Source organism: Terrapene carolina, unplaced genomic scaffold, assembly GCF_002925995.2.
Source record: "Terrapene carolina triunguis isolate 2854851 unplaced genomic scaffold, T_m_triunguis-2.0 Scaffold552, whole genome shotgun sequence".
In the NCBI taxonomy this organism is placed as follows: domain Eukaryota; kingdom Metazoa; phylum Chordata; order Testudines; family Emydidae; genus Terrapene; species Terrapene triunguis.
In genome coordinates, this window is record NW_020664903.1 from 1,086,497 (window position 1) to 1,114,080 (window position 27,584).

General features: G+C 48.2%; 1 protein-coding gene across 1 annotated transcript in view; it reads right to left on the minus strand.

Moving 5' to 3' along the window:
• The window catches only part of KCNC4 (potassium voltage-gated channel subfamily C member 4), a 54,061-nt gene that overhangs the window by 17,305 nt on the left and 9,172 nt on the right, over positions 1-27,584 (minus strand). The window contains exons 2-3 of the mRNA XM_024212218.2: positions 24,125-25,061; positions 20,286-20,471 (exon numbers count right to left, since the gene is read on the minus strand). Of these exons, the coding sequence (XP_024067986.1) occupies positions 20,286-20,471; positions 24,125-25,061 (1,123 nt within the window). The remainder of the gene's footprint in view (positions 1-20,285; positions 20,472-24,124; positions 25,062-27,584) is intronic.

Here is a 27,584-nt window from a genome sequence, read left to right on the forward strand (position 1 = left end):
GGCCCTGCTGAGAAATTAACCCAGCTAAGAAAGAAATAGCAACAACGGACTTGGTTTAGTCCCATCAACAGACAACAATGCCAAGAGTGCAATCTGCTTTCATAAAATTATTATTTGTATGATGGCAGAGACTATCGTGGCCTCGACTGAGATTGGGTCCCCCTCATTGCGCAGGCCCTGACTGAGATCAGGGGCCCATAAGATAATATAGTCCCTGCCCCAATATAAATAGACAAAGCAGAATTCTCCTCAGAACAGAGACAGAACTATTTAGTGACTTGCCCAAGGTCCCGTACAGAGTCTGTTGCAGATCCAGGAATGGCACCCAACTCTCCCGAGTCCAAATTCAGTGCCATGGCCACAAGGCCAGCCTTCTACTCTGAAGCAAGCTACCCCAAGTGCCCATCATATCATAACAGCAGACTCCCACTGAAGTGATCGCATGACCCGTAATGGGAGCAGGATTGGGTCCTTATGTTATTTGCTACAGTAACGTCTCCTCGGGTGCTATCCTAGTGCACTGCCCACTGTTATAGCTTGGAATCCTCTGTGGGCATGTCTACGGTGTAATCAGAGGTGTGATTGTAGCTCAGGTAGAAATACCTGCACTGACTTTACCTAGGCTAGCATGCCAAAAATAGCAATATAGACATGGGGATACATGCTTCAAACTAAAAAAAACAAAAAAAAAACAAAAAAAACCCACCCCAATTATTCACACAGCTTGACCCATGCCACATTGCTCTGATTGTGTGCATCCTACAAAAGATCACCTGCTTTTGTTGGTTCTCTTTGTCAAAGAACCTGTTTGAGTGGACAGAGCAGCTCAGGAAATGCTGGAACCTGAACCCATTCAAGCAAAAACAGCACAAAACAAACAGGGATGGGAGCCGGAAAGCTTCACAGAATCCTTTCAAATGTAGGGAAGCCAATCTTGCTGGTTGAAAGGAATGGAGAGGTTTTCTTGTCAAGAGGTTTTCAAAGTTGAAACGAGTGCTGGGCCCTCAGGGGGGGCTGAATGCTGGATGTTCAGCACTAAATGGCACAAGCCTCTGTCACTTGAACCAAATGCTCCTTGGCAGCTATAGTAGGCTCTTATCCTCTTGTGAGAGCCAGCCACTAGAGGAAGACAAAGCCAGCCTGGGTTCATGTGGGTTACATGAACACTATCGCCCTCTGGATACCACATGGTTCTCCCTTGGAGACACAACACTTGCTGGGGTGGAAGAAAAAGTCCTAGCAAGGGAAATCGCACCTGTGACTTCTAAGCAGCTTCTCCCCTTTCCTCTGCTGAATATCATTACCCAGGCTTCCAGCCCTTAGAGTCTAACTTTAATCTTTCAGATACATGGCTTTGAAGGGGTTTTTCTTTCTAGATCTGGAACATGACACTTTCCGGGGCCATTTTCCTTCATCCCTTTCATTTTATTTCAGCAAACTATGACAGCCTCTAAAACTGCAGGAATTAAAATACCCAAAGCAGCTCTCTCAGCAACCTCCTTTCTGCAGTCACTTCACAGTGGCATCCTCTGGGCTTGCCTTGTAAGTAACATCTATTGTTTATGGCTGAGATTTAAAATGGGTTCCCATTAACACATCACAGAGATGGGGCAAAAAAACAAAAAAAAAAACACCACACAAAAAACACAACACACACCTATAATCCCTCCCTGCCCCCCCCCCATCCCATATACCACATGCTGTTACTTTAAAGCATCCATGTTCCTTGGGATTTGATCTCTAAGGTGCCCATGGCACTTTGTGTCCTAGGTATATTGATGAATTACTTATATTTCCCCTTTGCAGTTTTAACTGCTATTTGATATACTGATACAGTGCTGTAATTCTTCTTTTCTTCCTGTCGTGAAGTGCCATTTATTGTTGCACTGGGCTGTTGAGCAGCTGCTGTGTTCCATCTGAGAGGTGGCTGCATTTCAACAGTCAGAGAAAATGGCCCTTGTATAAATGTGTTGCCAAGTGCTTTGTGGTCCTTCTGAAGGAATAATTACTTTCCATTGGGTCTTGGTTGGAAGGCAAGAGCATGGCATAACAAGAAGCTATTGTCCAGAAGGATGGAGGGGGACAACCTAATAATATATCAGTAGCTTAAAGTTGAGTAGAGAGCTCTCTTTATCCTAGGACTGCATCTTATACCAGTGATTCTCAAACTAGGGCTGCCAGTTGTTCAGGGAAAGTCCCTGGCGGGCTGGGCCAGTTTGTTTACCTGCCATGTCCACAGGTTCGGCCGATCGTGGTTCCCACTGGCAGCCGTTCGCCGCTCCAGGCCAATGGGGGCTGTGGGAAGTGGCGGCCAGTACATCCCTCGGCCCGCACCGCTTCCTGCAGCTCCCATTGGCCTGGAGCGGCGAACCGCGGCCAGTGGGAGCTGTGATTGGCTGAACCTGCGGACACGGCAGGTAAACAAACCGTCCCGGCCCGCCAGGGGCTTTCCCTGGCCAAGTGGCGGCCCTAGTTTGAGAACCACTGTCTTATACCACATCTGCCTTTGCTCTCTTATTTCCTCATAGGCATTGCCTAACTGACATTTTTTATCATCATTAATTAGGCACTGCGGATTTTTACTGGCAGTGCTGGAGAAGCCAGGTACAGACTGTTTCTGGGCAATGCAATTATTTTCATGCCACGTCTATTTCTTGTCCAACTGATCGTTAGCTCTTTCCATTTTCTCAGCTCCTTCAGGACTCTCCTGAGAAACAGAGCAATACTTTGCACATATCTTTCTTCCTGGGATCTCAAAGGGCTTCACAAGCATTAACTGATTTCCAGAACACCCATGCATGTTTATCCCCATTTTACAGAGAAGAAAACTGAGTCAAAGAAGAGCCGAAGTGACTTCCTCAAAGTCATGCTGAAGGTGGTGGTGGAGGAGTTGATAAAGGAATGTAGGATTTCTGGTGCCCAGTGCTCAGACAGTGTCAGATGAGCGTGTCAGCACTTTGGTGGCAGGGACCACCTGTTTTTTCCCCCTGTGTTTGTACAGCACATATCACAGTGGGGTCCTGTTTTGGAGCAGTAATAGGGACTAATGCATAGGGCCAGGATAGAGGATGAGCTGGCTGGCTGCATATGCTCATTATCATGTGTTAGAATAGTGCCAAGGCCAGGGTCCCATCGTGCCTATACCCAGTGAGAGAGAGTCCCCCTTCTCAAAGACCTTGCAAACTGAAGAGACAAAACAGACAAGGAAAGGATGCAGACTTGCCCCAGGCCACAGGCAGATCAGTGATTAAGTTGAGAAGAGACCCTAGGTATCCTGCCCGCCCTCCAGTGCCTTAATTATTGGACCATACTACCCCACACCTTGATGGACTGTGTCTCTTTTCTGCCATCCACACCAGACCCTCACATGGTTTTCCAAGTGGGAGTTTGAATCCACAGCAGCGTGCCAGCAGATGTGTCCTATGGGTCATGTATGCAGATGTGGGGGTTGTGCCTGGGTATAGGTATGTGCAAACATAGCATATGCATAGACAGGCCTTGTGCAGTGTACTGCAACAGTGTGTGTGCATGCACACTGCTTGAGGGGAGGTGTATCCTTTGCACACAGTGCTCATGCATTGTGGGTGTCGTTAATGTATGGCTGAGTGCGCTCATATAGAGACACATGATGGGTCTTTGTGCAGTGAGTGTGTATGCACCTTGGATGGGCCTGTGTGTGCAATCTGTGTATGTACTGAATTTCAGTGCAGCGAACACGTGAGCTATACAGGGCTTCCCAGAGGATTCAGGGGGCCTGGGGCAAAGCGGGGGAGCTTGTACTCACCAGGCGGCACTCTGAGTCTGCGGCGGTGGCATTTTGGTGGCGGGGGGCCCTTCAATCGCGCCGTGTGTTCGGCAGCACTGAAGGGTCTCCCGCCGCCGAAATGCCGCCGAAGACCCAGACCGCCACCGGGTGAGAAAAGGGATTCTCGGCCAGGGCCCCATTTGCCCCCCGCCTCCGAGCAGCCCTGGAGCTGTAGCAATCCCAGCCATTTCCAGGGCCTGCCCAGGGTGTGTGTGTGTGTGTGGGGGGGGGAATTTAACATACTCAGTCACCATATTTTTAGCAGCATTGACCTGATAATGTATCTGTTAATATGAGAGTTTGAGAAATTACCCTGGATCCATAAACAACTTCAGGTAAAGTTACCAATCTAAATTTTGTGGAAATAGTCTCTGATCCCAATCAGCCTTCTCTGAGCCAATCAGGCTTCTAGCTTCAGAGCCCTGTCACAAGGGCTAATTGCAGCTGATTAGCCACAGCTGGCCTGCCTCTTGGTGACTCAGGGGACTACTGATAGGCTAAGGAGGTTTTTATTGCTAAATCACAGGTTCAAATCCAGCTTGGGCTAGCAGCAATGGCACGTTACACTCAGAGGGCTATTCAGTGAGCCGTGTAAAGCAATGACTCTATGGTTTCACGCCAATCCAGCCAACAGGTGTCACTGCCATCCCCAGCCCTCTGTTCCTGCAAGCAGAGGTGCCAAGGACTGAATGGGCATGAAGACCAAAGGATACCTCCAGCCCAGAGCAGGTGCACATTTAATTAAAGCTGGCACTGCCATTACTTGGGCCCTGCAGTTAAACAGAGGAATCAGACCCCAAGGCCATCAAGCCAGGATTGAGTTCAATGTGAAAACCATACTTAACAACCAGGTCTTGTCAGAACTCTGGCAAAGGCAAATGAGCTATTTATTTTTTGGAGAATCTGAACAAAAAAACTGCCCTGCTGCTCTTCCACAGACATTTCTCCTTAATTGGAAATGTTTCTTCTCCATAGATCTCTAAACATCGTGAAGAGGAAAGGTCCTTTTAAAAGGCTATTCCAGGCGGGGGGGGGAGGGGGGGGGAGGAGAAACAAACAAAAAAAACAACAACAACCCAACATGTACAGGTTCCACCCCCCTAAAAAAAAGTTACTTATTTTTTGGGTGGAAAAGAAAAAAAATCCAATTGATTCCTCAACAGTTTGGTGCCTCTCACTACAAAATCCCTGAGTCTTACTCTCTAGTTCTGGTTTCTGTTGCTGTAGAAGCAGGAAGGGCTGCACATTAGTCATGCTTTTTACCAAGTTACATAATGCCAATTCTAAAAATCGCAGAGCACAGCTACATGTCAGGTCTAATACACATTAGATGAAACATTAGTAGCTTTGCTGATCATAAGTTTCTTTGTCTGCTGAGGGTTTTCCATGCCACACAGAGCAACAGGCTCCTCTTTGGTGTTTGCAGGAGTCGGTTTCAGGAGCTCGGTAGTTAGCTGCAGTGACAGCAAAGAACAGGCTCTTAGGACTTGTAGATATATCCAATGTAGGGCCAGGTTACAGCTTTCAAGTTTCTCAGAACCAAGGTTTTCCTTGGAAAGGGGGGAGCAGGTCTGGATTCTATTCCTTGGTCTTCCCAACCTTTCTGCGTGACTTAGGCAAATCACTTATGATTCACAGATGCCAAGGCCAGAAAGGATCAGGGTGATCAGTGCTGTCTGATCCTGCATAGCACAGCCAGAGAATTTCACCTGCCACTTTCTGCAGCCAGCCCAATAACTTATGGTTTCACTGACACAGCTCTTTCAGAAACAGACATCTTATTTTGGTTGAAAGACCTGAAGGGATGGAGAATCCACCACATGCTCTCTCTGGAAGATGCCCAGCTACTTACTATGATGATGCACCGGTTATTAAAACCTAAATAGGCTTTTATTCCTCACTGCCTCAGTTTCCCCATCCGCAAAACCCGAATACCAATATTGACTTATTGTCAGGCTAGAATATGGGGCAGGGACCATTTTTCTGTTCTGTGTTGGTACAGCACCATGCACAATGGGGTCTTGGCCCATGGCGGGAGCTCCTGTGTGCTATGGTAATACAAATAATAAGACATTGTTTGTAAAGTCTGTTGAGATACAATAATAGATGCCAGGGGAGAAGGGCAAGGCATTATTAGTGCTATGAGCTGTGGCCTTTTCTCTTTTCCCTTGGTTACATTAGAGGTGCTAACCATGAATATTCTGTGACTCACAAACCTGTTAAAAATCACCAGAATTGTTAGGTAAATGAATACGCTTAATTACCGAGATCAGACGCGTGCACTGCTACAGAATAGCTCTATGACGAGCTTGTTTGAGGTAAATGGCAGATGAGTCACAGGCATGGCAGGGCAAGCCTAGCCCCAAGATTGGAAATGGAGGAAAACGCAGGGCTAGGTTCTCTTTCAGGCTATGTCCACACTGGCCTTGGCATGCACCCCTGGTATAGCTACACCAGCAAAGTGCTCCTGGTCTGGATACAGCTATCGGCCAAAGTCATGCTTTGCACTGGCATAATGAAACTACTGCCTACGAGCAGAACAGGCAATGCCAGTAAAGGCACACTAGGAACTGCTGCCAGCATGGCTGTCGGTCAGGTAGGGTGACCAGATGTCCCGATTTTATAGGGACAGTCCCAATTTTGGGGTCTTTCTTATATAGGCTCCTATTACCCCCCCACCCCCATCCCGATTTTTCACATTTGCTGTCTGGTCACCCTACGGTTAGGGATCACACCCCTCCCTGATCCACATAGAATCATAGGACTGGAAGGGACATCAAGAGGTCATCTAGTCCAGTGCCCTGCACTCATGGCAGAACTAGGTATTATAGCTGCACTGGCATTAGGCTGTAGTGTAAACACAGCCTTGGCCTGCACTGCTGCTCCAAATTTGGTAACAGGCCTGTGGGGGAGGTGGGGAAGGTACCATGTCAGAAATGGTTATTTAGCACTTAGCAGCCCCGACATAAATCTGTTAGTGATCTGCAGCCTAAAGGAAGCAGCTGAAGTTTGCAGAGTGCTCCCGGCACAAGTCCCTGCTTTTAATTTTTTTGTTCTTTTAATGATCCAGACAAGCTTGGGGGAGAAAGAGACACAACCACGACTATTCTAGTCTCTGCCCTGTGCTAACTAGGGCTCGGAAAAACCCACGTTTTCTTTCTTCTGAAAGAAGAGGGAGGTTTTTCTACACACTCCTGTGAGCTTGTTAAACTCGGCAGGGAAATCAGGCCAGTCACATCATCCTTAGGTAGTACCTTTCACACACACATCTCAATACTGAGGGAGGCTGGTATCATTATCCACCTTGTACAGATGGGGAAAGTGAGGCAAAGAAGGGAAGCAATTACTGAACAGGTCCCCAGTAGAGCTGGGATTAGAACCCAGGTCTCCTGATTGCCTGGCTAGCGTGGATCATGGTGCCTCCAAAAATACAGCAGGAACAAAGAGCCCAATTGTTGAGTAGTACCCTACCCCTCAAGCTGTCCCATTGAAATAGAAGCGCTCAGCTCTGCTTTGCTAGTGATAGAGGAGATTGGTCTCTGTAAGGGTCCCAGGACTTTAATTGACCCCATCACAGGACCCAAAGGCTAGACTCTGATCCCCTTCCTCCACTGGAGAGTCCTTTACTTCACTGCTACGTTCAACTGGGACATTTCACAAACATCAATAGTTTTCTTCTCCCCTCCTGCCCCCCAATTTTTCAAAGTGGAGATTTGCTGAAAAGGACCCTTCCCTGCAAACAGTGTCCTTTTTGACGAATCAGCATTTTCCCCAACTACAAGACATTTCCACCTGCTGTGGAATAAGGTGCTACCTAGCGTGAGCAAGAGGCTCCCAGCCTGGCCCCACAGCGGCCAACACAGAGCAAGGGTTAAGCCGTAGCCAATAACAGAGCAAGTGTGCAGGTCCTGCTTTGAGCAGGGGGTTGGACTAGATGGCCTCTTGAGGTCTCTTCCAACCCTGATCTTCTATGGTTCTATGACACAGCATGCGCAGGGCACCTGGCCCCATCAGCACACATCTACGGCTCCCAGCACCACGGCCTGCTTAGTAGGTCTACACTGCAGCTGGGAGACTTGCTGCCAGCTGGGGTTGTGGATGTCCCAGCTTGGATTCTCTTATCTTCAGAGCCAAGTTCCCCCCGAGCCAGAACGCCCAGAATGCTGCTATTTTAAGTGCACTAGCTCAAGTCTACTTGGGCCAGGACATTCGTTCGTAGACATACTTTATGGGGGGAGGCACAACTGCTTCCCTGTTTCTCCCCCAGTACGGCTCTCCCTCCCCCATGCTTCCTTAACGACTAGCTCCCCGACACAGCCAGCTGCCAAAGCCTCCTGCCCCTGTGGAGGCTACAGGTTTCTGCCCCCGTGCGCCATTGCTCTGACGTTGCACAGGGCTAGGGCTACCATTGACCTTAACGATCCAGTTGTTGGATAGACAAAAACGGGCACAGACAGCAAGACGGAGACAGCTTAAATCATCAAAACTGGGGGTGGCTAAGGAGATGGGAAATAGAGGTCACGCCCCCCCCTTATGTTGCAGTAATAATAACCCCCCCCCCACACACACACACACACACACCTCACTCAACTCAGGGACCCTTTATGTTCCACCCACTCACTTGCACTCATGGCTGTTCTGGGAGCAATTCGACAGAGAGGCTGAACATCCTTGCCCTGTTTTATTTAGGTTACACTTCAGGATTTGAGGAAAGCGGCAAATCTGCACCTGGGGTTTTCCCCAAATGCACGTGGGCGAGAATAGATTTGTTCTCCTTACAGAAAAGTGAACCTGGCCAGCAAAACAGGTGGCTAGCGCCAAGGACAGCGCACTCAGCTGGAGGAGAGCACTTCCCAGTTTGAGTCTCCTCTCCTGGCACTCAGTTGTCAATGTTAACGTGCAGGGGAAGGGCAGAGTGGAGATGCAACATCATGTTGTGTGATGGTGGGGGTGGTGGAGCAGAGACCAGTGAAGGACAATGAAATGACAGAGAGGTCCGTATACTGTTAGAGACTGGAAGGTATGGGAGATTGGGTTTTTTTCAGAGAATAAGAGGAACTGCAGCGCAATGGGAGCGGAGAGAGGCCCAGGGTACCTGCCATACCGGCTATGTTGTTCAGACGCCTGGGTGTTTCCATAGCCTTTGTGAAGAAAATGGACACAAGTGAGGTTAGCGCCAAAGAAACTTCATTGGGCAGAGTCAGAGGTGACCGTGACCTAGATGTGCAGAAATCCTCAGAAGAGCATCATCAAGATTCTACATTTAAAAGGATCCATTCCTGAGTATGGTCCCCTAGAGACCACAGCCCACATCTACCGAAAAGCTATGAAAATAGGGCTCATCTGTGTGGATGAGAATCCTTAATCAACCTACAGGAAAAAAGTCAGCTCAGGAAAGAACTTTCCCTACTGGAAAGAGACAACCGTGGACGGGGCTTTCAGTCAGAGGGGAGTGAATTCTAAAACCAGTTTTGATTCAGCCATGTTCCCAACCATCTCATAGTCACTGTCCGTGGATGGTCTTTTACCACAGCATGAATTTTAAACTCATTTGAAAGTCAAGCATTCACTGAGGGTGAATATAGACTGGAACATTCAGTAGTAAATATGCATTGCTTTGGTTAATTACAGATATCATCCAATCAGGGCACAGACACTATGCCATATGACTCATATAGCAAACCAACATCTTGGAAGTTTGGATAACGAGTTGTTCCTAGGGGAAATTAGTTATTTGTAAAACAAAAAAACATGAAAAACAAATGAAACAGCGGATTTTGTGGGCTGCAAACAACAGAGAAAGAGGCAGAATTCAACCAACTGATGATTTGTAATGAATTATTCCCTCAGCTCTCATTTTAAATTGGAGATAGTAGCGTTGATACCTGCTGCTGCTATGTTTACATATCAGGCAAGGCTGACTGGAAAAAAGAAATCCAGTTGTTTTCCATGAGAAATTTTAAAACTGTCATAAAAAAAGATTCCCACCAAAATTTTTCTATGAAAGCCAAAAAGTTTTAAGTAAAAAAATTCATTTTTTTTTGGAAATCAAAAGTGTTTTGGTTTTTCATTAAAAAAAAAATCAGAAAATTTCAACCAAAATGAAAATTCTCTTTTGCATCAAAAAACTCCCCCACCCCCTTTGGGAAAAAAAAACAAAACAATATGTCACATTGAAAAAAAATTCTAATTAGCTCAAATATCAGTTCTACTTTTAGAGTCCTCCAGAGTCCACTTCAGGCCTCAGAAAATCCTGATGCCTAATTCACCCCCAGTACAGCGCCACCAGAGGATGGAGCATGCATCCTACACTGCATCCTCCATAAACGTTAATGACCGGTCCAGATTTTACCATCAACACAACCCAAGATCGATCAAGCTTCCCTCTGCTTAAACTAAGTGTGGCCTCATTCATGACCAGACAGTGTCCATTGATAACATGCAGGGCTCTTGGAATCATTCTGCAGTCACCCTCCACAGTCACAAAGACAATAGATCACTCCTAAGAGTCCTGCACTGGGGTTATCCCTTGAAAACAGATGTCTATGAGGTTTCCCTCATCACCATATTGAGAACTTCTAAGGAAGGGCAGGAAATCAGTTCTTTGACAGCAAAAACCCAAACTGTTAGTCGGTTTGATGGTGCCTGGAAACACTCTGTATAACCATCATGTTTCTGTGTGTAGGTTTAGACACATTTAGATACAAAAGGGTCTGATTCTGACCCCTGATGCACCCTATTCCAATTTCAGTGGTGCTAACTCCTTGTTTACTGGGATATAAGCAACAGCTGAATCAGGCCCACAGTAGAAAAGAGGCTCTGATTTTGTAGAAAGCCACCAATTGGAGTTTGTAAAGAAAGATTACTACAGCCAGGTGAATTTATTGCAGCAAACAGCTTATTCAACAAATCCAGCCCTTTCTCAGACCACAAGCTGCCTGTTAAGAGGTCACAGTTCTGACTGATTTGAGCCTAAAATATCCGGGAAGTGGCCACTGATTTCTGGTGCCTTAATTTCTTGGTGCTCAACTTAAGGCCATTGGGCACCTGCAAATGGAAGTGCCCAAAATTAGTGGCTCTTCGCAATCATTCAACCAGAAGTTTGTGCAAACCCGTGTCAGCCTGTGGATTGCTTGCTACTCATTATTCTCGAGTTGTGCTGCTTAATTGGTCAGCAAGGTCACAAGCCAGCTCCCTGCCTGGATGACAATAAAGGACTCTTTCCATTTACAACGTTAAGGTTTGCAAATTATCCCCAAAAGTTTAGTGTTATTTACTGATCTATTGCACATTCAGTTCTTCATGAGAATGTTCATTACACTTGGGATTTCCCCAAACATCCTGGTGAATTCAGAGATTCCTAAGGTCAGAAGGGACCTTATGATCTTCTCCTCTGACCTCCTGCATAACACAGGCCAGAGAACCTCACCCCAAAATCCTTACCTCAATCCCTACCCTGGTTGAACAGCTACAGATCTTGTAGACACCGAAGCATCTTTATTCAGGACAGTACTTAAGCACATGCTTAAAAGTTAAGAGTATGCTTAAGTGCTTTCTTGAAGAGAAGTCTGTAAATGGGTCTCTGCCTCCTGAGCACTTCCTTGTGGTGGCGCTGCAGCACTCTGCCTCAGTTTCCCTCTCTCACAGGGTTCCTCAAAAACTCCACCCAGTATATATCATTTTAAAACATTCCCCATTTGGAAGGGTGGGGGGGGGGGAGGAAGTGACAATTAATGTAGTCCATACACACACTGGCCCTCCAGGCCCCAACCCTTCCGCCTAACCCAGGGAGCCCATAGCCATCTCTCCAGAACAATGCAGCACTTCACACCAGCTGGCCCCTTCAGACACCAGTTCTCTCCCTGAGTCAGGTACCCCCAGCTCCCCTTCCCTGTTATAATCCAAACAGCCCCGATCCTTACAGCATTCACCTACAGCTTCTGGCTGGCTCAGATGCCTCCACCTGCCTTTCCACTCTCCCTTATATACCTGAGCCTGGTCAGTCACATGACCTTCCTGCCACATGACCAAAATCATTTGTCCCACCTGGGGAGATGCGCTGATCTCACCACAGGTGGGGCGCTGAGGCCCTTAAGGGGCCAGCCGCCCTGTGACAGGGCCCAAGGATGGGAGAATCCAACCCACCCCATAGTAAACTGTTCCAGTGGTCAGTTCCCCTCCCCGCCCCCCTGTTAAAAGTGTGCCACTAGTGCCCAGTTTGAATGACACCTGGCTTATGTGAGCATTTGTGAATAAGAGGCTGATCAGCAGGCTTCTTTACCAAGGGAGCTGTCTCAGTTCTATTCGCCCAGCCCCAAGGGGTAGCGTTGTTTTCTAATAGGGCCACAGAAGCACCCGATCCCAAGCTGCTGCTTGGGCAAACCATCCAAGGAAAGTTGCAAAGCATCGGAGGGTTTTGCTATGCTAATTGCCATCAGTGCTGTTAGTTAGGGAGGCTGGTTTCCCAGCAACACATATAGGTGCTAACTGAGGTCAGCCTAATTGGTTTAAAAATGGGTTTGTTGCCAAGGAGCTGCATGGAGGCATTTTATAAACAGAGTGGCTGATGACAGTGGGCACCTTGATGGTCTCTTCCCATGCAAAATGGCATCAGAAGTTCCACCTTATCCACGTGCAAATACTCAGCGCTCACTGACACGCCTGCATGATCACACACGTGCACTGAATGGGGAACAGAAATGCATTGTCACGCAGACATGCACATGGACCCAACAACGCACACGGGTGGGGAGCTGCATTAACTCACGTACTCCTATACTTCTGGTCAATTACTCACATTCTTGCAACACACTCACGCACAAATACACAAAAACATATGTACTCACCCGCATGCCCTCTTACAGTCATCCATGTATATACACCACAGACACACCGGCACATCACAAATAACTCATGCACACATACTGTGCACTCACTTAGCATGAAAAACACATGGATGTTTGCACATCCATGACCCGGTCCATTAACTCACGCACACACACTCCTAAATGAATTATATACACATTCTCCCACATGCATAGCACTCAGATCAACACAGACTTATGTAGTTATCACTTCTGCATCACATATGCACATAATCTTGTACGTACATAGATGGCAAAACCCTCAGCTGCTTGGTGCACTAGGCTGATGCAGGACAATGGGACTTGGCGTATGTTAACACTGCACAGTTACCCAGGCTCTTACACTCCCTACCTTCCACACAGAACAACCTCTAACCAGGGTTTGGAGGTGTTTGAGCCTGTGGGAAGTTACCCAGCTGGGAGTGTGGGTTAGAACCCAGGGTCTGCTTTAACTCGAGCGGAATCATAGAATAGAATCATAGAATATCAGTATTGGAAGGGACCTCAGGAGGTCATCTGGTCCTACCCCCTGCTCAAAGCAGGACCAACCCCAACTAAATCATCCCAGCCAGGGCTTTGTCAAGCCGGGCCCTAAAAACCTCTAATGAAGGAGATTCCACCACCTCCCTAGGTAACCCATTCCAGTGCTTCACCATCCTCCTAGTGAAAAAGCTTTTCCTAATATCCAACCTAAACCTCCCCCACTGCAACTTGAGACCATTACTCCTTGTTCTGTCATCTGTTACCACTGGGAACAGTCTAGATCCATCCTTTTTGGAACCCCCCTTCAGGTAGTTGAAAGCAGCTATCAAATCCCACCTCAGTCTTCTTTTCTGCAGACTAAATAATCCCAGTTCCCTCAGCCTCTCCTCATAAGTCATGTGCTCCAGCCTCCTAATCATTTTTGTTGCCCTCCGCTGGACTCTTTCCAATTTTTCCACATCCTTCTTGTAGTGTGGGGCCCAAAACTGGACATAGTACTTCTGATGAGGCCTCACCAGTGCCGAATAGAGGGGAATAATCACGTCCCTCGATCTGCTGGCAAAGTGGAAACCTGCCTACTTTGCAGTGAAGACACAAGCAAATCACTTGAGTTCTAATAGTCCTCCAATGCCTTCCCACAATTCCCCCCGAGGGACAGAAATTCTCTCGCAATTGACTGGGAAAGAATCCTAGAGAATTTCAGCCCAAAGAACCATGAGATACTTGCAGGATGAGGAGCAGAGACTCTGAAAAAGATTTGGTGTCCTGGTGGATAATCAGCTGAACATGAGCTTCCGGTGTGATGCTGTGGACAAAATGGCTAATGCCATCCCGGGATGCATAAACAGGGGACTCTCAAGTAGGAGCAGAGAGGTTATTTTACCTCTGTATTTAGTACTGGTGAGATGGCTGATAGGATATTGTGTCCGTTTCTGGTACCCACAATTCAAGAAGGATGTTGATAAACTGGAGAGGGTTCAGAGAAGAGCCACGAGAATGATGAAAGGATTAGAAAACCTGCCTTCTAGCGAGAGACTCAAGGAGCTCAATCTATGTAGTTTAACAAAGAAAAGGTTAAGGGGTGACTTGATTGCAGTCTACAAGCACCTACATAAGGGACCAAATATTTAATAATGGACTCTTCAAGCTAGCAGAGAAAGGTTTAACACAATCCAATGGCTGGAAGCAGACTCTGGACAAATTCAGACTGGAAATAAGGCATAGATTTTTAAATAGTGAGAGTAATTAACCATTACCACGGGTTGTGGTGGATTCTCCATCACTGGCAATTTTTAAATCAAGATTGGATGTTTTTCTAAAAGATCGGCTCTGGGAATTATTGTGGGGAAGTTCTCTGGCCTGTACTCTAGAGGGGGTCAGACGAGATGATCACAACGGTCCCTTTAGGCCTTAGAATCCAAGAGCCATGCCACACCTTTCCCGAGGGCTGCCCTGAACCACCCCGCCTAGTGCTGGCGGGATGAGTTCTGGACCTGCTGCCGGAGTGTACCTTCCAGAGCCCTGTGTGTAGCTCAGCAAAAGGGCAGCATGTGCACCCACATGCAGGGTACACGCAAAGGGAAACGTGCGCACAGACACATGCCAAAACAGACACACACAGCCATGTTTCAGAATAGCAACAAGTGATTCCCCCACTTCTGCTGCTGAGACGGTTTCAAACACATCATCTGTATGGACAAGGGATTGGGGTCATGCCCTCTGAAGGGAAAAAGAGGGGAAAATGCTTCATCTGTCTTAGGACAGGCTTGCCCTTCTCAGGACCAAAGAAGAAAAAGGGTATTATGGGAAGGAGAATTATATTCTCCATCTTCCTGAAATAAACCATGCTCAGTTTGCAACATTTCTACTGGAACCAGGACCAAAATCCTGTCGATGGCTGATATCTGCATTATTCTTCCAACCAAACGCCAACGTCCTGGCTTCCAGAGCTTGTAATAACATAAGTACCTGTCCCCAAATTTGACAGAAGTCTCTCAGTGAGCTGGGCTCAGAACCAAAGTACTCTGACTTTGGAGCATTGCCAGGGTGTCCAGTACCAGCACAAATAGCCGCAACAGGAGATTAATTAGAGCCTGAGCAGTCACAGCTCCCATTAACTTCGTCTAGGACTGAGAGCGCTCAGCACCTCTGACAATTGAGCTAGAAGGTTCTAATATTTGGATACAAAGCATCCTCCTAAGCATATCTAATCCTCTCTCTCTCTCCTCTGGTCCGAAGAAACCTCTTTAAATAACAATGAGTGAAACAAAGGCCGCAGTTAATAGAAACAATCACTAGTCTCCAGGCTAAATGTGTTTCATGAAGCATGTTGAGAAATGGCCATCTCACCCCTCAGAGACCTATCATTCATCACATCACACAGTAACTGGAAGTCACATCTCCAAATGAGCATCTTCCCCAGTTCTCAACCCAAGTCATCTGATACCAAGTTCTGACCGCATCTCAACCAGGAGGTCTAGATGTTTTAGGGGAGGACATTAAAAGAATGTGCTGGTCCATTTATTTTCACGCACCACGAACGAGTGGTTACATTGATTCTCAGAGCTAAGCAGGGCCAGGCTGGGTCAGTCCTTGGATGAGAGATCTCTGGCAACCAATGCAGATGCTACAGGAAATAGTATTGGTGATCCAGTAGGGTGGGTGCGCTTTGCTTGGACTTGTTAGTGAAACAGTGCCCCAGCATGGTGTCAGGGGATACTGTGCTCTGTTGGGTGAGATGTCCTGACCACATGTCATCATGAAAGATCCCATGAAGGTTTTCACCAGAGAAGGGATGCCAGTGCCAGGGTCCCAGCTAATGTGGGTAATTGCATCCCATCCACTTACATTTCCCAGTTGCTCCAGCTGGTTACAGTAATCTCTCACACTTTCAGTTTTAGAGCACCCTTGGAGTGTTGCTCAAGCTATTCTACTGCCACATCCCACTCCAGAGGTGATGGCATTTCAGCTGAGGGTGATGGCAAGTTACCCCTGTATGCATAGAATTCATACCTTTGTAAAGCCCCTTGTGCTTGCAAAAGGAACCATATAATCAATCAGCAATCATGACTTTATAAAAGATAGCTCAAGAGTCCATTGTACAGGTCTGTCTCATCTTACGCTGGGGTTACGTTCCGCGGTCAGCGCGTAAAGTGAAAACCACGTATAGTCAAAATTACATTGAGTGTAATGGCGGGCGGAATCGCCCGCACTACAGGAACAATTTAAATACTTTTATTTCTCTTTTGTTGTTGCTTTGTTTTTGTTTTTGCCGACCGCGTAAAGCTGAATTCGTGCATGTTAAATGCGTGTAAGATGCGACAGACCTGTAACACGCACTGAAACTTCCTGTTCAGATCCCACTCAACCCTCTACAATTGACTTGTGCAGTTTAAAAGAGAACAGGTTAGATCCTCAGCTGGTCTACTTCCAGTTTACGCCAGCAGAGGCTCTGTCTAAAGAGGTTTTCCTGTAAAGGGAAAAGCCCAGTGTTAATTCTTCCTTGTTTTCCCCAACCTGTTTCCCCGTCTGGTCTGAAAGTTTACAAATCAGAGCTGGTTGACACTTTTTTTAATCAAAATGTTTGTGAATGAAAAAATATGGCTTCAGGTCCAAAATAAAAAGTTTGCAGACATTTTTCATTTAGGTCAAAAAACCCTCAAAAACATTTTGGGGGGGGGGGGGGATTTTTTTTTAACCAACCCCTCCCCCCCCCAATTTTATTCTTTTAGTCAAAAAAATATTTTTATTTGGTCTAGTAAACATTGTTGGGTATTTTTGGCTTACAAAAGTCAATTTTTTTAAACCAAAAACTAGTTTTGAACACTGAAAAAAAAAATCCTTTTCAGTTTTGCTTTTTCATTAAAAAAAAATAAAATAAAAGGCAGGAAAATGTTTATAATAAAAAATGTTTCAACGTTTCCCATGAAAAGTAATTGACCTTTTTCTTCCAACTCTCCCAAAAATCTGAAAATCCTAATATCTCTGAGTTTCTAATTCCTTCCTTCACCTGATAAAGCACGAAGCTTCATATGTTATAAATTCCATCTCCTCTATGAATCATAGAATATCAGGGTTGGAAGGGATCTCAGGAGGTCATCTAGTCCCACCCCCTGCTCAAAGCAGGGCCAATTTCCAACTAAATCAAAATATGCTGCTCCAATTTCCTAGCTGACCCAAAACTTGATCCAAAGCCCAATGAAATCAGTGGACTTCAGTGGCCTTTGGATCTGGCACCTAATCTCCATGTTAGTGGAGAATAACAGAGAGTCCTTCCATGGCAGAGTCACACAGAAGGCTCCAGCTCTCATCTCTGCTGGAGGAGCTAGAGAGTTTTGGTCTAGCAATGTTGCTTCTACATCACAACAATGGGCTGGCAGTGATGCCCAGTCCCGCGTAGTGTTGGATTAGCCAGGAGCTGTGATGGCAAAGTGAGGATGGAATTGGCGAAGCTACTCAGGGCTCTCTGCATTGCCAGAGAGAGACTGGATCTGACACAGCGACACAGTACTGGATCCACATTGACCACTGGAAAGGCAGTGCTGGTCCAAAGCTCCTCAGAGCTGGATCAGCTATTGCCACGACAAGGGAAACTGGAGTAAGGTGTGTCAGGTGGCAGCCCCTCTTCTGGCTCCTCCGGAACCTTGTATTCAGGTTCTGGCTGCACTTTTCCCTGCATTCCCTGATCTATGCACAAAGTCATGGGACTGGGACCTCCTTATCAACCTCCTCCTGGTGCTGGCCAAGATGGCCTCCATCGCTGCAGGAGGAGGAAGCTAGGAGCGGGGGTGCGGTGTGCTTTGCAACTGTGGGACCTATTTCCATTCCCTCGCTCAATCACACCTCTGGGCAGAGTTCCTTTGGGCAGTGTCCACTGACGGCCTCATGCCTTTGAGGAGCACTGGGTGCTCTCCGAGGGTGTCCCCATCTGGTTCCTTGACTTTCAACCTTTGACCTCACTCCTGTTCCTGTTTTCCCCTTCGTTGTCCCACACACTCCCTTGTAGCATGAGCATAGCGGCTACTCCCCCATTAGTTTTGGGGGGGTCTTGATCCACCTGTCCCAGGTCTGCAAATAGTACAAGGGGAACTGGAGCGGGTTATTTATTCTTGTCATAAGAGAACACTGGAACTAGACTCTTGCCATTGGATTAGCCATTCAGACTGCAAGAGAGACTGGCACTGGTGGAGTGGCCCACGGCTCCCCAACCCTGGGCACTGCTCAGTGCTGGCTCACCCAGTCTCTAATGCCACAAGAGACAATAGCATGGCAGCCAACGTTCTTGGCTCACACCAAGGAACAAACGGAGTTCCCTATAGGTTGAGCTAAACTGCCTGGGTCCATCGCTGGGACCGTGAGAGACTCATCTCCTCTGTAGACTGGGTACAGAGGAGAATGTGTAACACACACACTGACCCTGCCTACTGGGTTAGAACTAGCAGAGCACCTAAGCACTGGATCATGTTACACCATCACAGAGAGAGAAAGGGGGGGAATAGGCCATGATGCCTCAGTGGCAGATTTAAAGAACAAAGCCACTGCTTAGAGCTTCTGAGCTCTAAACGCAGCAAGAGAGGACGGAGCCAGCAGATCGCTTTATGCAGCTCATTAAATAGGAAAGAGAAAAATCCGGATTTGATTTATTTTCCAAGTTTTCAGTTAAGCTCTTTGCAGAATTTGTTTATGAAACAACACCACACAAAGTGATCATCTGATGGACTGGAGGAGCGAGGACCCAGTGCAAAACCATCAGACCTGCACGAACCCACCTGGGTCAGTCCCTTTGGGCTACTCAGTCAGATCTCTCAGTAACTCCATTGGCTGGATCCTTGGCTGGTGTAAATTAGGGTAACTGGAGCTAGTTGGAAAAGGCCAATTGTTTTTTGCTGGAAATTAAAACAAAAAATAAAAGTTTCAAAATTTCTCATGAACATTTTTTGTTTTTTCATTGAAAAATTGAAATTGCCCAACATTTCAGTTTTCAGAAACAGTTTTTGGTACCGAGGTCTGGGTTTCGAAACCCATACACTCAAAGTGCTTATAGAAAACCAAATATTTTCACCGAAAAATGTTCCAATTTCTATTTCTATTTTTTCAATCGCAAAACCTGAACATTTTGACCAAACCCCGCCCTAGCATCACTTTTGTGCTAGAAAACATTTTCACCAGCTGTAGCTGGAACTCCGTGGACTTCAGTGGAGTTTGCCCGGTTTACACCAGCTGAGGATCTAGCTAGCTGAGTGGCATCAGAATGCCCTGTCGGGAAGTGGACGAACAAGGTATGGGCAGAGCTGGAGGGTAAGGAAGCTGGCACAAAAGTCAGCAGCTGCAAGAAGAGAAGAGAAGATACTGGTGGCAAGGTAGTTTCACAGGCAGGTAGTCTAGCTGGATGGGAGGCAGGTAGATAAAGCAGACCTGATTCTCTGGGCAAAGTGAGCGTAAAGCACTATCATGCTGAACTGGTAGCTTATTACACTCGCTTTGCACAGGTGTAACTAATGATTAGACAAGGTGCAGGGAAGTACCAGTGGTTCTAGGTAATGCTGTGGCTAGTGAAGCAGCTCGGTGTGGATGGGGAAGAAGGACCCCGAGAATACAGGTGAGGATTACGGGTAAGAGAAGCCCAAAGGGGATTCCAATTAGCACAGAAAGACAAAGGTAGAGGGAGATGGAGTAGGCGGGAAGGAAACAATCCTAGTGGTCTCCTGGGGACAGATGTGAAAGAGGAAAAAGGTCACACAGGACAATGGAAATGGATCACATAGCGCACTGGGCAAGCCCTTTGTAAGATCGGCACATGCCTGTGGCACGCAGTGAAGGAATGAGCCCGGGGAAGCCAAAGCTCAGGGCAAGGTGGCATTTTATGGGCAACCTCAGCTCCGGCATTCACTTCTAAACAGCCATTCTCATGCGATGGTGGAGGGGTTTCTTCTGAGAAACGAAGCATTTTGCTTTTGAAGGGGACTGCTATTGGGGGAGCTAATGGGGAAGTGACTGGGAAATGCCCTCCCCCCGCCTTCCCCCACCCCCGGTGGGAAATCAGCTTTACGTGTCCATACTCGACCCTCTGTCCTCCATCTCCCCCACCCGTGCTGTCACTCTGTCCACCAGATGCCTCTGGGTCTCGCCTGTACCTTTCCGGATGCCGCCGTCGGCCGCACAGGAGAAATCGCCGGCGTTCAGCAGAAAGCAGGTGGCCGCTTTCTTGGTTTTGTCCCTGGTGCTGGAGCGCCTCATCGGCCGCTTCTCCTCGTGTGAGGACGAGAGGGGCTGCTCCTCGTCTGACAGCACTGTGTTGGCATCGCCGTTCTGCTTGGAGTCTTCAGGGCCAGGATAGGAGGGGGAAGAAGGATGAAAAATATCAATTTTCCAGAGAAATTGACAAGCCAAGATACTTGTCTGCTTGCTCCTGCTACTGGCAACAGGGAGGCTGTGTGGCTGACTGCCCGCTAGCTACAGCGTGGGAAATGGTAGGGCAAGCTTCCCCCTTATGTGGCCCAAGTTGATATGAGTGGAACTGAGGCAGCAATAGGGTTTGCTGGCTCATCCCCCAGAGAATTTAATGCCGCTCTCCCATAAATCAAAAATAACTTGAGGGGCTCTGTTCAAACCTTCCAAAAAATAAAAATCCACCATTAGGTAGAGACGGAGGCCACCTTCCAGCAGGTGTACACCGGAGAAGCTCTACTGATTTCATTGGACCTATGTCAGTTTACCCCAGTTGAAGATCTGGTCTAGTAACGCCAATGGAGTTGCGCCAGTTTATACCAGCTCAGTACCTGGGCTCTCTGGGTTCAATCCTCAGATCAATCCTGAGGCGGCTCTGAATTACAACAAATAGCCACCTGCAGGATTGGGAAACTATCCCCCAGCTCCTTTACAACTGTCCCAAGCTGCACCCAGTGGATTTTGGCTGAGAGCTGGGTCCTGTGGATGGAAATTTTCCATTTAGAAGGGAAATGTTCCATGAGTGTGGACAAACATGGGGTTAGAAAGGAAATTCCTGCACCTTTAACAGAGGTGCTCAGGTCCTGTGCTGATGAGTATAAAACACAGGCCTGTAGCAGGCCCCACTATTCACCCAGGAGGGAACATGAGCAGGGCCAGATCTTCGGTTGGTGTAATTCAGTGTAGCCCTTCAGTGGAGCTACAGCAGTTTGCACCAGCTGAGGATCTGGCCCTGTACATGGTGCGAATTTAGTGCTGGTGAAGACACCAGATTAAGAGCCCTGGAGGGTGGAGATTCCTCTGTAGGGCAAGTATGATCAGGGGAAGTAGCAGGGCCAGCTTCCCTCACAAACATGTCTTAAATACCACCAACTCCTGGGGCCAGAGGGCAGTTCAGTCTCCACAGCCCATTCAGTCCTTGTTTTCTCTGCTGAGATTGCCAACAAGGCGGCCTGTTGGTGCCAGTTATGCTAGTGTCTTAGGCAGGGCCGGCTCCAGGCACCAGCCTAGCAAGCAGGTGCCTGGGGCGGCCAATGAAGAGGGGGTTGGCACGTCTGGCCTTTTGGTGGCGGGGCCATCACTCCCTCTCGGAGCAAAGGACCTGCCGCCGAATTGCCGCCATAGAATGAAGCGGCGGTAGAGCTGCCGCCGCTTGCGATCGCAACTTTTTTTTTTTTTCTTCTGCTTGGGGCGGCAAAAATGCTAGAGCCGGCCCTGTTCTTAGGGTACGTCTACACTGCAAGCGAAAGTGTGATTGTAGCATCGGTAGGCATGCCCATGTTAGCTTCAATCTAGCTGGCCTAGGTAACAATAGCTATGTAGACATGATGGCATGGGCTAGCAACCAGAGTACAAGTCCACTGGGGTACATACTCTGGTTGCTAGCCTGTAGCCAAGCCCACGCCACCACGTCTACGCTGCTATTGACACCCATGCTATCATCACCCCTTCACTTTGCAGTGTAGACAGCAGCTTTGTGATGAAGACCCCTCTTCATTGGGAACTGGATTAAGACCCAGACAACTCACTTTCAGCCGGCCCACAAGCTATTGGTCACCATCAATTTGCTATTGTATCTATTTGCTGCTTTGATCTACAGCCTCTCACACCCAGAACTGAGCTCAATAGATTTGAGCCAGTGACCTAGATGGCTCCAGGCCTGCAACAGGCCAAGCTAAGGATGGCTTTTCAGCTTTTGCTCTGGATTCCTTGGCTCTAAGCCAAGCCTTTCCATGCAATTTAAATGCATCTTTTGTTTGCAATTCAAAACTGGAGACAAACATCAGGGGCCAGGCTCCCAACGGAGGCCTCAGAGTGCCTTCCTCTGCCAGCCAGGAGTCTGTAGCAAGAAATCCCAGAGAGGCAAACCCCAGGCAGCAGCCACACTGAGCTTAACTACTGCCAAGTGTTGGCACCAGGAGATACAGCACAAATCAGGAGCATGCAGCAATGTGCTCCAATGACAGGCTGTGCTCTGAAGACACCCCAGCAGTGATTCCAATCTATTACCCTGTAATCCATTCCATTGGGGGCTGGCTGCTAACCTTTGCACCCCAAAGACACGTGGATGCTTGGTGCTGGCAGCTCGGTGCAGTGTGAATAAGGCTGGACAAAACAGCAAAGGATTTGCTAGATGCAAGTGGGACTAGCAGGAAAATTTTCGACACAACCATTTTCCATCGGAAAATGCGGTTTGGTCAAAATCAAAATGTTTGCCAGGATCAGCGTCCATTGCAACAACATTGTCAAGAGGAAAAAGTCAAAACAAATCATTTCGAGGTTTGTTGCAATAACGTAAAAACCATTTTGTTTTGCCTGTATCATTTTGATTCATTTTGGTTCGACGTGTATATTAAAATGCCAATTTTAACGTCAGGCCACGTTTGTGCAATTGGGTATGGTCACGTTGTAACATTATTGAAAGGAAACATTGTTACCATATTGAAACTAACCGATTCGATGGCCCCAGAATTTTCATCCACTAGAACATTTCAAAATGTTTCGCATTTTGCTCCAAAATTTGAAATTAAAACAAACTTTTGATATGTCGGAATTTCCCAGGGAATGGAAATTCCATTTCCTGACCTGCTCCAGACGAAAGGGATCATTGGAGCAGCTCAGGCAAATCACGTGGCACAGGACAAGCTGGGCTAGCTACTAGGGAACAAGGTCACGACATGGGTTTGGCCAGCTATCAGGGCCTAGGAGCACCGCATGGGCTGGGCTAGCTGCTAGCTACCACACAGGCCAGGCCAGCTAGGAAGGTGTCAGGGCAACGCACAGGCCAGGCTAGCCCAAAAGACACTGAGGCATAGTGCTTGGCTAGTAACTGGCACTTTTGGGCTAGCTGCTAGCACAGAGGCACTTAGAGGATTTGCCGATGGCTTAGTGCAATTCTCTTAGCTAGCCATTAGCAATGGGAAGCATGGCACATGCTAGCCACCGAGACAGAAATGCCAGCCATGGACAGGAAGCAACACTGAATAAAACTCATCGCTACTACCTTCGCTCTCGGGTTAGGCAAAATGGTTAACACACTGGGGTTGCTTCTGATCCCATGGGGGCTTTTAAATCAGGCAGTCCTTCAGTGGAGTTACTCCTGGTTTACCCCAGAGGCAGAGAGAGAGAGGAATTAGACCCTACTGATTTACTCCTAATCTATGCCAGCGTAAGAGCAGAATCAGGTCCATGCGGCTCCGTTCCTAGTTGCTTTCCAGGGATTCTGCTTCCATAATGTTGCGATCACCTGAGCCAGCTGCCTCTGTCGAAGGCCTGGAGTCCCTCTCAAAAAAATCAATATCTGAGTGCCACTGGCCCTTTTTGGGACAGCCTCGCCTTGAGGTGATGGCATCAGGCCAGATTCTGCTCTCGTTCCAGCATGAATCTGGAGTGTCCCCATTGAACCATAGCAGTCAGCCAAACACCCCACTGGGCGTGGACTCTTCCCTAGAGTCTCCATTAGGCGGGACTTACATACCTGGCACTTTTTCCTCCCTCTTATTGAGCTTGGGCTTTTGCATCTCACCTGATCGCTTTCTCTCCACCACCACCTCCTCCGCTGCCAGGGGGCAGGTGTCACTCTGCGTGCTGTTGCGGGGCGAGTTGTCCTCGGACTTGCAGTACGTGGGGGAGTCCAGTGGGGCTGGACGGGGTATATGCTTTTTCTTCTTCTTTGGGAGCTTCTGCTTGGCCATAGCTAGTGAGTAGTACATTCCAAAGTTGTTGACGATGACAGGCACCGGCATGGCGATGGTCAGCACCCCGGCCAGGGCACACAGCGCCCCCACCAGCATGCCCGACCAGGTCTTGGGGTACATGTCACCATAGCCCAGCGTTGTCATGGTGACCACCGCCCACCAGAACCCAATGGGGATGTTCTTAAAGTGAGTGTGGTCGCTGCCGCTGGGGTCAGATGGCTTGGCCCCAATCCTCTCGGCATAGTAGATCATTGTAGCAAAGATCAAGACCCCCAAGGCCAGGAAGATGATGAGGAGCAAGAACTCATTGGTACTGGCCCGGAGCGTGTGGCCTAGCACCCGGAGCCCCACAAAGTGCCGCGTCAGCTTGAAGATCCGGAGGATCCGGACGAAACGGACCACCCTCAGGAAGCCCAGCACGTCCCGGGCAGCCTTGGAGGACAGACCACTGAGGCCTACCTCCAGGTAGAAGGGCAAGATAGCCACAAAGTCAATGATGTTGAGCAGGTTCTTGATGAAGAGCAGCTTATCTGGGCAGCAAATGATGCGCACCAGGAACTCCAGCGTGAACCACAGGACACACACCCCCTCGATGTAGGTGAGGACAGGCTCCGTCTCCACCTTATTTGTCAGCAGGACCCTTGTGGTGTTGCCAACCACCATCGTCTCAGTCACATTGACATTTCTATTAAAGGCCTCATGTGTCTCCAGGCAGAACGTCGTGATGGAGACCAGGATGAAGAAGAGTGAGGCGAAGGCAACTACCTGCAAGAGGAAATGAACTCAGTGGTTAGGGGAACAACCCGGGGCAGACAGGAAAGGGGATGAAAGCACTTCAAAATAGACTTCCTTCCCCTTCTTATCAATCGCTACTAGGGGATAGGAGGAAAAATACACACTGTGTCCAAATCTGAGGGGAAGGGTTCAACCACAGGACATTCCTGGTGTCGTTTGTATTTCGTACACTCCCTCTGACCCAAGCCCTGCTCCTATCTCCTTCAGTTCCCCATCAAAGCAGAGCCCAGAAGCTTGCCCTGCTAGAGGTCACAGACAAGGAGAGGACGCCACCCCTCCAGTGACACCTAGGAAACTAGCACTGGGTACCTGTCACCAGAGCCCAGCATTGTCATGGTAACCACTGCCCTCCAGAACCCGGTGGGGATGTTCTTAAAGTGGTCACCTCTGCTGGGGTCAGAGGGCTCGGCCCTGCTCTACTCTTCATAACAGACCCTGGTGTCGAAGACCAAGACCACAAGGACCAGGAAGATGATACAACTACAGAGCGCTTCACTTCTAGCTCCCCTCTTCATATCAGATCGGGAATCTCGGGTGGCTCTTAGACCATTTCCCAGGGAACAGGCCAGGACGTCACAAAGCCACCACTGTCTGACCCTCCCGTTGAGGAGAGGTGATGGACTGAACAGGCTGGGGGAAGCTTGCACAGCTGATCGGGGTGGTGATGTATCTTATAGGTCTTTGGCCTCCAGGGCTTTCAAAATGTCAGCCCGGCACCTTCCACTGGTACTACCAATAAAAAAAGAAGACCCTGATCCTACAGCTAGGCCTCTGCGGTTGAGGTGACCTGGGTATGTTTGTGCTGCTGCATCTCTCTCAGTCCATTTGCTCTTCACCTGAGCTCGCAGCTCCACATGAGAAATTAAAATTCACAATGCCACTATTCGATCATTAGATTCCCCCCTAAATCGCAAAGGGCCACGGTGTGGTGTGATAACGACTCCTTCCCTGGGCACACGGTGACCTTGAGTTAAAGCTGGGAAACCCTGGGCTCATCTTTTACTAGGGTAACCAGCCGGCTCCTCAGTTTGTATGAATGGCAGCAGCTCCATTCAAGTCAGAGTCCCCTCCGGCTCGAGCCCTCCCGGGCCAGAATTTCAAGAGCTCATGTTGCAGCAGCTCCCATTGAGAACAATGGTTGCTCCTCACACCCCCCCTCCTGTGCACTATTGAGAACAATGGGAGGTGCTGGGTCCTGAACTCAGCTGAAAATCTGGCCACTTCATCCAGATGTCTGAGTGGGAGCAGAGGACGTTTGAAATTCCAGCCCCACAGTGGTTTTGACCTCTACCACTATGCTCTCATTCAAATCCAACTCTGGAACCAAATCTCCATTGAAGCCTACCGGAGCATCCCAGGGGTGCATTTGACCCCAAGCCCAAAGAGACTCAGATATATAAGTCATCTAAGGGCTGTTTGGTAGTCTAGGCAAGATCAGTGTTGTGTTCCTACTAGTAATAACAACACCTAGTTCATAAATAGCACATCAGTAGCTTGCAGCACACTCTACAAAGGAAGATCAGTATCATTATGCGTATTTTAGAGATGGGGAAACAGACACAGAGTGAGGCAGCAGCTTGCTCAAGGTCCCCCTGCAGCTCAGAGATAGAATGCAGGTCTCTTGAGTCCTAGGCCAGTGCATTATCCACTAGGTTGCACACACACAAAGCTGCCCAGCAGGCAGAGGTACACATCCGAATTGGGAGCCTCAGTTAAAAAAAGGCAGTGCTGAATCGTTATAGAAGGGACGGGCCAGCTCTTCCACTGATGGAAATCTGCACGGCTCCATTGAATCTGTGCAGCTCCAGCTAGAGCCTTAAATCCCACTCCTCTCCCAGGGCTAGAATTGGCCCCGGATGGGCTCTGAGGATCATGTGCTGGGATGCTTGCCATGCCCACGCTGTACCCGTCCTGTGGACTCCGAGCTCCAGGGCTGCCAGGCCAGAGAGCTACAATCCGGTGTGACTGCGGGGCGTGTCAAGCTGCAGCAGCTGCTGGAATGAGGAGGTGGAGATTCTGAAATGGAACTCCCTCTAGTAACAGATTTGTTTAAGTGTCCATTATGAATTCACATGAAAGGCTGGTTTAACAGCACCAATTAAAAGCCTTCAATTGCTCTGCATGCAAATGCCACATCTCTTGCTGGAACTGATAGTGTTGCTATTCACAGCTCCAGAGTTAAGGATCTGACTGGGTTTCCATTAGAATAGAGAAATTAATTTTGCTGGGGAGGGAGGGCTTGTAACTCTAGTGTAAGAATCTCCTGAAATTTGTCAGACCCAATTGCAGCAGGAGGGGCCAGATTTTCAGATGGTGCAAATTGGTGTAGCTCTAATAGCAATTTACGCCAGCTGAGCAGCTCCCAGGCAGGATGCTGCTCTCCATTCATGTCTCCATCCCCCCAAATATGAACAGGGAGGTAGGGTGAGGTGGGGAGAGGTGGGTAAGGGATGGAGCCTGTATAAACAGCTGCCAGAGTTGAGCTGGCACTGG